We start from the raw sequence: 10,773 nt of genomic DNA on the forward strand, positions 1-10,773 counted from the left end.
GATACCGTGTGTACTTTTGAGGGTCTCACATAAAGTCCGGGAGGACTTGTGGCAATATTTGGGGACCCAAACTTCCGCATCAACATCCAGGGACTTGGATGACTCAGCGACCTTTAGTGATGTCCCTGGAGGCTAGAAGATTCCTCAATGCTGATTTGTGAGAACGATCCCCTCCCCTCTGTTCTACGCTTAAAGCCAGACAGGTTGGGGACGCAGAGCCATTTTGTGAAGCTCTCGGAAGAGTGAAGTCCCTTCAGCACGCTGTGCATCTCCGGACACACAATTCAGAGCTGGCACACGGAGCTTTCTGAATCCGCGGACTTGGGGTGCTCAAGCCCTTTTGTAAGGGTCCTCGGAAGGGGTAAGTACACTTAGTGCTTTCTTAATCCAGGGACTTAGGGGACTCAGTCATTTTGTAAATATCCTGGAAGAGGTAGTTCCAGCTAAAACCTTCTGCGTCCTGGAACTTTGACGACTTATCTCAGAGATATTTTTCAAACTGTCCATGAAGGGAGGATTCTAGTTAGTAATTCCTTCATCCAGGGACTTCAGAGGTTCAGCACCCTTTATTTTTGAGTGTCCTGGAACGGGGAATTCTAGTCAGTGCTTTCAACTTCTGGCAACTTTGAAGGCCCAAAGCCATTTCGTAAGTGTTAAGGAAGGGGGTAATTACAATCAGTTCTTACTACTTCTGGGGACTTCAGAGGCTCAGAGCCACTTTGTGAGTGTTCAGGAAGGGGGTAATCATACTCAGTGGTTTCTACTTCCTGGGAGGTCAGCGGCTCAGAGCCATTTTGTAAGTGTCCAGAAAGGGGAAAATCTAGTCAGCGCCTCCTACTTCCGGTGACTTCAGAGGCTCAGAGCCATTTTGTGAGTGTTTAGAAAGGGCGGTAGTTACAGTCAGCACCTTCTACTTCCGGTGACTTCAAAGGCTCCGAGCCATTTTGTGAGGTTTCTGGAATATAGAATTCTCTGTCAATGCTTTCTGCTTCCGGAGACTTGGGGGGAATCAGAGCCATTTTGTGTGGTTCCTGGGAGGGAGACGGCCTCTCCCTGCTATTGTAGCCCAGGTGAGAGTGGAGGGTGGAGTCCGGAAAACTCTTTCATGATTGAAGGCCCCCAAATAAGGTAGTCTAACCCCTTTGGTTTCTTTGATACCAAGTGGGGCCTACTTGTAGGCACAAGTGGCCTGTGCTTGTTTGTCAGGACAATCCTTGAGAATTATACAGGTACATTTTTGTGGTTATGAGGAAGAAGCTCTTGTCAAGGATTAAAGACAGACTGGGAAAATTCTAATTCAGATTGAGGGTCGCACAATATTAAAGCTGTACCCTTTTGGTGGGCGTTGTACCAAATGGGGATCCAGTTTTATACTTTTGACAGTGTGCTCACTGTACACAAATAGAGAAGAACAATGTTTATAGGTCTCCCTAAAGTAGATGGTGACTTCGCTTTTGGGGTGTATGTTGCACCAGAATGTGGACTCTGCAGGAGCCCCAGTCCATTTACAATCGTGTTTTTTAATCTGTGGGTCAAAATCCTTTTGAGAGTCACATGACCCTTTCAGATGGGTCACCTTAGACCAAAAGAAAATATAGATAATGATGTTATGAATTGCAACTATAACAAAATTACATTTATGAAATCAAAATAAAAATAATGTTATGGTTTGGTATTACAACATGAAGAAGAACTGTAATAAAGAGTCATAGCACTAGGAAGGTTGAGAAGCAGGGATCTAGAGTGAACTCAAGTTATCATTAGACTGGGGTATGCTTGGAGGAATTAGCTATATCCACATACTTGTATACTCTATAATGATTCCATGCATAGGATAGACTCCAGAAAGAGGAGGGGCCCAGGCTTCTGTCCATCAAAATGGGTGTTGAGAGTAGTTAAATTTGCCAAGAGATTGACAGGCTGGGATTTTACAAAGCTACATTGTTTAATTTTGACCATGCTGATGCAAACCAAGGTTGATTTGTAGGGAATATGCCCCTCTCCTATCTTCAGTAACTGCCTTTTGGGATTTAGGGGACTCAGAGCCATGTGTCGATCAATGTTCCTGGTGCTCAGAGTATGACATATTGCTCACTTGTAAGAATGAGTCCTCTCATGGCTCCCCCATCCTCCACAGTCCGCACTGGTTTTGTGTAAGACTTTGGACCAAGGATGTCACCTCTAATTTCCTGTTAGGGGTTTAGGTTGGGGTCAGGTTTGGCCTGGGCCTGGGTCTAAAGGTCAGCAGGGGAACTTGTGAGGCATACTTGGAAACCTTCAGAATCCCCTAGAAAAAAGGACGCAACTCATTCTGCCTGTTTTTGTTGTTGTTGTTGTTTGTTTGCTTGTTTGTTTGTTTGTTTTGTGTTTTGTTTTTTTCGAGACAGGGTTTCTCTGTATAGCTCTGGCTGTCTTGGAACTCACTTTGTAGACCAGGCTGGCTTCAAACTCAGAAATCCGCCTGCCTCTGCCTCCCGAGTGCTGGAATTAAAGGCATGGGCCACCACACCCAGTAGTTTTGACAAATACTGCAGGGTTCTTGAAATGAACTTTGTCTTCACTTTTTTCTTCTCCACAGGAAAGTGAGCCTGTACAGTCTGTGGTATCACCAAATAGCAGGCAGAGCTACCAGAGGGAATTGTCTAGTCACTTCCAACAATCCAGGTGAGTAACCACACTGAAAGTATAGATTTGAAGAGACCCTACATCTACTCTAACAAGGAACTAGAGTCTGTATGGATCAGTTCTGATGCCTGGAGAGCCCTAGATGTGTGGCTAGTATTGAGGGTTTATTTTTGTTTGCATGCCTACTGGTGAGAGTTTTCTGGGAAAAGATGTACTTGGTCCTAGGATTAATACCACTTCAGAGGATGAAGCTACATATGGAGAGCAGAAGGGTTTAGTAGCTGGACCTCCTGTTGAGGACTATATCTGAAATCAAGGGAAAATATTTTGCAGACTGCATATGCCCTGGAGTCATAGCTTAGGGGCCTTAAGTGGCTTGTTTACTTAAACTGTCTCTGGCAGGATATGAGAGTTTGGAGAAAATAAGGTCAGGGGTAAATGAGAAATCTCAAGTATAGGTGAGATGAAATTCAGGTGGTCTTTGGGAACCCATATCTAGCAGAGATGACCCCAGATCATGTATGTGGTCATCACTGGAGATCTCACACTGAGGTAGATGAGACATGTCACAGGCTAACTTCTCCTGAGAGCTTTAAGGATCTCAAGGAGGTGAGTAATGTGATCAGAGTGGGAGACTTTGGTTAACTACAGGGCTTCCAGGACCAGGCAAACTCCGGGTAAGGATATCAGAGGATAATTGGATGAAACAGAAGCCTAGAACACAGATATAGATCCCCCCAAAAGTGTTCCCTGAACTGTTTACTCTACAGCAGTCTTTTGCAAGGATGTCAGTCTTAACTCCCTGTCTTATTTGCAGGCATTAGTCTAAAGGAGCTGAAGAACTTGACAAAAGTCATCAGAGGAAGGATCTAGTGCATTGGTAGGAAGGTAAGAGCCAAGAGAGTCCTATCAGCCAATACAAAGACTAGAACTTACCTGCCCTCCTGCCAGTAGTGGGATAACCTAGGCAGTTTGGATAGATTCCCTTCACTCACCTGTTCTGCTTGTCTCACAAAGCATAACCCCTTGTCTTAAGGAATATGAGATATGAGGGGCCCTATGGAACAACTTCCTCCTTTACATCTATCCTGGATCAGACTGATCTTATATCCTAGCAAAATGTCATCAAACTGACTTGTTCTGGACCAAATATAAGGAGGTGAGGCACCCTCACTTCCTTTGATTATATCTCAGAGTCACAGAACTACTTGGCATTTACTTCAGGAGAAGAGGGATATACCAGGAGAAGATATATCTTTCCCTCTTTCAGGCTTTTAGGGATGCATGCAGTAATATAGTCCTTTGGCCTGAGAGTACCACCCCAGCAAATTCCTGTAACAGGCTTTTTGGGGAGCTGCCCCTGGATAGAGAGTCCCCTCACATTGTTTCTTCCTTAAGTTTGTGAGTCTTCATCCCTGTGACCTGCATGGTGTCCTGCCTGCTCTTTCCTAGGGAACTCAAGATGGAACCTACTGAGAACAACCAGAGCTTCAACCTATTGGACATCCCTGAGGCCCAAATCGAAGAAAGGGACCCTGGGAGTGCCCAGGACCCCATAGCTGAGGCAGGGGAGGTGGAAGCCATTGCCACCGCCCCAGGGGATGAGCCTGCTGGAGGTACACCTAGTTCTCCCCAGAGTGCTCCAAGAGCCCCCTCTCCTCCCACTGCCATGGGTTCTATTTCAGGGGCATCATTTGACAATCCTCTGTCCGGGATGCCTGATACTGAGTTCCCCTCCCAGGATGGACTAAATGAAAAGATAATTGATTTGGTGAGATTCCTGCTTGTTAAGTTTCGAAGGATGGAACTAACAAATAAGGAAGAAATGATTGTTAAGACCATGGAAGGTTATGAGGAGCACTACTCTGTGATCTTTAGTAAGGCTGCCGAATGCATGAAGCTGATTTTTGGCGTTGACATGTTGGAAGTGGATCCTTTTGTCCACTCCTATTTCCTACACCCTGCTCTGGGAATCACCTATGATGGGATGCTACATGGAGTTATAGGTGTACCCAAGACAGGTCTGGTTATAATTGTCCTATGTGTCATCTTTATAGAGAACAATTGTGTCAGAGAGGAGGTATTCTGGCATGCAATGAATATCCTAGGGATGCAGGCTGGAATCGATCATTTCATATTTGGAGAGCTCAGGAGTCTCATCACTGAGGATTTTGTAGAGGAAGGGTATGTGGAATACAGGCAGGTGGCCAACAGCAATCCTCCTTGCTTTGAGTTCCTGTGGGGCGCACGAGCGTATGCTGAAACCACCAAGATGAAAATCCTGGAGTTTTATGCCAGCATCGTTAGGCAGGATCCCAGATCCTACCCTGAGAAGTATGAAGAGGCCTTGAGGGAAGAGCAAGAGAGGGCTTAGGCTAGAAAAGCCCAGCAGATACTACTGCTCTGACCAGCAGAACCTGTAGTGCACTAGCAATTTATGGTCAGGCAGAACAGTAAAATAAGTGGTAGACCCCCAAATGAGAAGTATTGAGAAGAGAGTGTAACCCATTCCTTTCTTACTGTTCTGTTTGGGTGACTTAGGATCATTATTTTAGAACGTTGTTAACTTTTACTTTAAGGCTCATTTACTTGAGAATTTTAAGATTAAAAAATGACATCAATAATACCTGTGTTGATTTAGATCAGGAGAACTTTGTTATCTTAAAAACAAACAAGAATGTTTTCTAATTTGTAATATGTCACACGATATGATACCATTAAAGTTGGAATTTCCTGGACAACAGAAACCACACTAGCATGAACATAAAGAAACAGAATAAAATTAAATTTTTGTTGTGTATCTATGTTTAGTCTCCCGTTCTGGTTAACTAATTAAGATTAAAACTAAAGTAAACTAAAGGGAATCTCTTCCCAAAGCCGTCTCTGAGGACCTTATCTTTGCAAAGTCCTGTGTTATCAGTGGGATGTAGGGAAAACCAGATCCCTCTCTACCTTTGGATAAATGGTTCATAGCAGAAGCCAGTCCATGAGAAGTCCCTTTAGATCACAAACCCTAGTACAGAAGGACTTTGGAGGGCGGGCACTCCTGAGAACTCCTGTGTCAGTCTGCACCTTAAAGGAAAACAGCATGGGATACTGTCTTGGGAGGTGATTGTAATTAAACTGCAAGTTAGCTAAGGCCAAGCCCTTGGAAGGTGGGACTGAGTTAGGGCTGAGAGAAGAGAAAATTCTGTGCAGTCCTTTTTCAGTGGACTTTAGCAAAGAGGAACCATCCTGGGAGCATCACTCAGTGGTGAAAAACTTGGCTTTTACATGTAGTCAGTAAGGTTGTAGCCTTATCACGTAAAAAAACAAACAAACAAACAAAAAAAAACAAAACAAAACAAAAAAACAAAAAAACCCACTAAAATATTCAGAGAAGAATCTTGTCTTGTTCTGGGGCATGAATAGGAGTTACTGCTTAACACATCTCATGGACTCAAGGTTTACTGCTGTATTCTACAAAAGGTTCCTAACACATATGGGTCAATCGTAGGAAAGGGAGGCTTAGAACTCCTAGACAGGTTTTTGTTTTGTTTTTTTTTTGTTTGTTTGTTTGTTTGTTTTGTTTTGTTTTTTGTTTTTTGTTTTTTTAATCTCCTTAGCAGCAAAGACAAAGATAATTTTTACGATTACTTTAAATGTTTCTTAGGCTTATGAATATTTTGTTTGCATGTAAGTGAGTGGAGTATTTTTGTCCGTGATGCCTAGGGAGGCCAAAATTGGGTGTCAGATCCTTTAGAACTGGAATTAGAATGTTTGTGAGCCTGTGAGTACTCTGAACAAAAGGGCACTGACTAAAAGACCAGGAAGTGCACTGATTGGCTGAGGTTTCTAGCCCAGGGTAAAATTAACCTACTAGTGGATACTTCATTCCTCCCTAGAATAGGGAATAAAATACCCATGGAAGGAGTTACAGAGACAAAGTTTGGAGCTAAGATGAAAGGATGAACCATCCAGAGACTTCCCCACCAAGGGGTCCATCCCATAATCAGCTACCAAACTCAGACACTATTGCTTATGCCAGGAAGATTTTGCTGAAGGGACCCTGATATAGCTGTCTCTTGTGAGGCTATGTCAGTGCCTGGCAAATACAGAAGTGGATGCTCACAGTCATCTATAAGATGGAACACAGGACCCCCCCCCCAATGGAGGAGCGAGAGAAAGCACCCAAGGACAAAAAGGGGTCTGCAATCCTATAGGTGGAACAACAATATGAACTAACCAGTACCCCCAGAGCTCATGTCTCTAGCTGCATATGTAGCACAAGATGGCCTAGTCGGCCATCATTGGGAAGAGAGGCCCCTTGCTATTGCAAACTTTATATGCCTCAGTACAGGGGAACGTCAGGGCCAAGAAGTGGGAGTGGGTAGCTAGGGGAGCAGGGTGGGGGAAGGGGACAGGGGACTTTTGGGATAGCATTTGAAATGTAAACGAAGAAAATAATAAAAATATTAAAAAATAAAAATAAAAAATAAAGAACAAAAGAAAAAAATAAACGTTAAAATAAATGTGTTTATATATCAGTGTGACATCAATAGTGCATGCCCACAATGTACAGTGGGCATGCCCATATTACGGGCAGCAAAGGACAGTTTGCACATTGTTTCTTGCCTCCCATTACATTGAAGCAGCACCTCCCACGTGTCTGCTGCTGTATTTCTTAGTCTGGGCTAGCTGTCCTGAGAATCTGTGACCAGTTCTTCTTCCTCTACCTTCCATCTTGACAAAGGAGTGTTAGGATTTCATTTGCACCCAGTTGGACCTCACGCTCTCTGTGGTTTGGGAGGGATACAGTTCCAAATGTCAGGCTGGAGAAGCTAGCACTTTTACCCTGTAATCCATTGCCCTAAGATACCAATTTAGTTCATTTCTCACTACTGTAATTTTGCCCTTTTCTTTAAAGGTTTTTTTTGTTGTTGTTGTTGGTGGTGGTTTTTTTGTTTGTTTGTTTGTTTGTTTGTTTGTTTGTTTTTCGAGACAGGTTTCTCTTTATAGCCCTGGCTGTCCTGGAACTCACTTTGTAGACCAGGCTGGCCTCAAACTCAGAAATCCACCTGCCTCTGCCGGAATTAAAGGAGTGTGCCACCATGCCCGGCTTTAATTTTGCCCTCTCTAATTGTAGTCACTTTAGGTAGCTGGTGAACTATTAAAGGTAATGCTTTGACTGGAAAAGCCTCTGGGAGGAATGGAAATGAGAAGCTGATCCTGGAGTCACACTGTAGGAGTTTCCTTGTACCAAATTTGACATGTGTCCAAAAAGAGGGAGGATTTAGTGAGGTGTTTGGGTTTTTTTTTTTTCCCGAAATTTTACTGTGGATGCTTAGCTGTATTGTGCCCCACTGGCTGGCTACATGTTCTCTTGATATATCCTGGCAAACAGTGTGAGCAGCATGACTCTAGGGTAGAAGGGGCTGGAATGAAATTCTAGTAAAAGTAACAATCGTCTACCTTTTGCTATGATTTTCCTCACTAAGCAACTGAACTGGGCCCTTAAATGCAGGACACAAATTCCAGCAGCCCCTTTGAATAGGCTCTATCACTTCCTACAGGAATAGCACCACAGCTCCCAGCCTTTGGAATTCTTCTAATTCCTATGTAGTGACAGTGCTGAGTGGAGACCAATGTTCTGTATGCACATTTCTCTCTGCTGGAGGCCAGAAAGACTATTTCACCCTCCTTGTGAGTTGCTTTCACAGTGCATGTGATGAAAGGTTCAGGCAAAGAGTGGCCAGGTTGAACATAGTAAATTAAATTAAAAAGAAGAATGCATGAATTTCATGGAAAATCTGTTCTTAGAAGCCTAAGAGATAAAAGAAAGTTACTATCACACAATCTACAGTAGTTACTTTTTTAGGAAAAAATTAACAGTTATAGATACTCTAGGTACCCCATTAAAAGACTATACTCTCTACTACCTGAGCAGAAAGAAATACACATAATATATTCATATAATTAATATGTTAATATATTAATTATATAACATATTAATACATATGATTTACCAATAATAAAATTATATATTATAATACATATAATACATATGATATATTGAATTTGTATTATACATTATATGTACTATATGTTTAACTTATATATGTATATGTAACATATATACATATATAGGTGTATATCATATAATTATATCTATAATATAATATATATTATATATTATACTTTATATTTTATTATATGTTAGTAATATTACATAACATTATAATATATGACTATGTGCTATGTATTAAATATGATGGCATATATAATTATATATAATATATAAAATACAGCATATTACATATCAACATATATAAGTATATATCATATATAAGCATGTCATATATAATATATAAGTATATTATATACTGTATAGCTTATATATTTTATGTACAATATATTAATATTTTTAAATTTTAATTTAAATTTTAATTTATTTTATGCTCCATATTCCATCCATTCACCCTCCAACTGCTCCTCATCCCACACTTCCTCCCCACCCCACCCCATCTACACGTGGATGATCCCCATCCCCCACACCACCTGACCTCTAAATTCTCTGGGGCCTCCAATCTCTTCAGAGTTAGGTGCTTCATCTCTGATTGAACACAGACCCGGAAGTCCTCCACTGTATTTGTGTTGGGTGCCTCATATCAGCTAGTGTATGCTTTCTGTTTGGTGATGCAATGTTTGAGAGATCTCAGGGGTCCAGATTACTTGAGACTGCTGGTCCTCCTACAGAATCACCCTTCTCCTCAGCTTCTTTCAGTCTTCCCTAATTCAACAACAGGGGTCAGCTGCTTCTGTCCATTGGTTGAGTGCAAATATCTGCATCTGACTCTTTCAGTTGCTTGTTGGGTCTTTCGGAAGGCAGTCATGGTAGATCCCTTTTTGTGAGCACTTCATAGCCTCAGTGTGAGGTCTTGGGACCTCCCCTTGAGCTAGATTCCACTTTGTGCCTGTCGCTGGACCTTCTTTTCCTCAGGCTCCTCTCCATTTTTATCCCTCTAATTCTTTTAGACAGGAACAATTATGGGTCAGAGATGTGAATGTGGGTTGGCAAGCCCATCCCTCTCTTGATGTCCTGTCTTCCTGCTGGAGGTAGGCACTATAAATTCTCTCTCCCTACTGTTGGACATTTCATCAATGGTCCCTCCCTGTGAGTCCTGAAAGTCTCTCACCTCCCAGGTCTCTGGTGCATTCTGGGGGGCTGTCTCCCCAACCTCCTATTTCCTGAGGTTGCCTATTTACATTCTTTCTTCAGGCCCTTAGGGCTTCAGTCCTTTTCCCTCACCCAATACCAGATCAGTTTTCCCTGTCCATATCCCAACCCCACACCCCATCTACTTTCCCTCCCAGGTTTCTCCCTCCTTCCCCACTTGTGATTGCTTTCTTCTCCCTCCCAAGTGGAACTGAGGCATCTTCACTTGGGCACTTCAGCTTCTTGAGCTTTTTGTGTTCTGTGGACTGTATCTTGGATATTTGCCACTCTTTTTTTTTTTTGGCTAATATCCACTTATTAGTGACTACATACCATGCATGTCCTTTTGGGTCTGAGTTACTTCACTCAGGATATTTTCTAGTTCTATCCATTTGCCTGCAAAACTCAGGATGCCCTCATTTTTAACAGCTGAGCGGTATTCCATTGTGTAAATGAACCACATTTTCTTTATCCATTCTTCTGTGGTGAGAAATCTAGGTTGTTTCCAGCTTCATCTATCACAAATAAGGCTGCTATGAACATAGTGAAACACGTGTCTCTTTGGCATGGTGGGGCATCTTCTGGGTATATTCCCAAGAGTGGTATATCTGGGTTTTCAGGTAGATCTACTTCCAATTTTCTGAGGAACCTCCAGATTGATTTGCAGAATGGTTGTACCAGTTCGCAATCCTATCCAACTATTATATATATATATATATATATATATATATATATATATATAAAATATAATCAGATATAATTATATGTAATATAATATAACAGTATATAAAATACAGCATATCATACATATGTACAATTGATATTATATATAAACCAATATATTTATAATATATAAGCATATTATATAAAATATATAAGTATATTATATACTATATAGTTTATATATTTATGTATAGTAACTATATATATTTATATACATTTATATACTTGAT

General features: G+C 41.6%; 1 protein-coding gene across 2 annotated transcripts; it reads left to right on the forward strand.

Annotated features, from left to right (window-relative positions):
• The first annotated feature begins 217 nt into the window (after positions 1-217).
• Positions 218-5,425, forward strand: LOC110287190 (melanoma-associated antigen 10-like). 2 transcript variants are annotated; one of them, XM_021153840.1, is made up of 4 exons: positions 218-361; positions 2,579-2,664; positions 3,443-3,513; positions 4,078-5,425. In XM_021153840.1, exon 4 carries the CDS (start codon positions 4,088-4,090, stop codon positions 4,997-4,999), a length of 912 nt encoding a protein of 303 aa, XP_021009499.1. In that variant the 5' UTR covers positions 218-361; positions 2,579-2,664; positions 3,443-3,513; positions 4,078-4,087; the 3' UTR covers positions 5,000-5,425. The 2 variants fall into 2 exon arrangements, with proteins under 2 accessions (XP_021009499.1, XP_021009500.1); XM_021153841.1 differs by lacking the exon at positions 218-361 and adding an exon at positions 1,044-1,070 and having other exon boundaries at positions 4,078-5,045.
• Positions 5,426-10,773: the final 5,348 nt, after the last annotated feature.

Source organism: Mus caroli, chromosome X (genome assembly GCF_900094665.2).
Source record: "Mus caroli chromosome X, CAROLI_EIJ_v1.1, whole genome shotgun sequence".
NCBI classification, from domain to species: domain Eukaryota; kingdom Metazoa; phylum Chordata; class Mammalia; order Rodentia; family Muridae; genus Mus; species Mus caroli.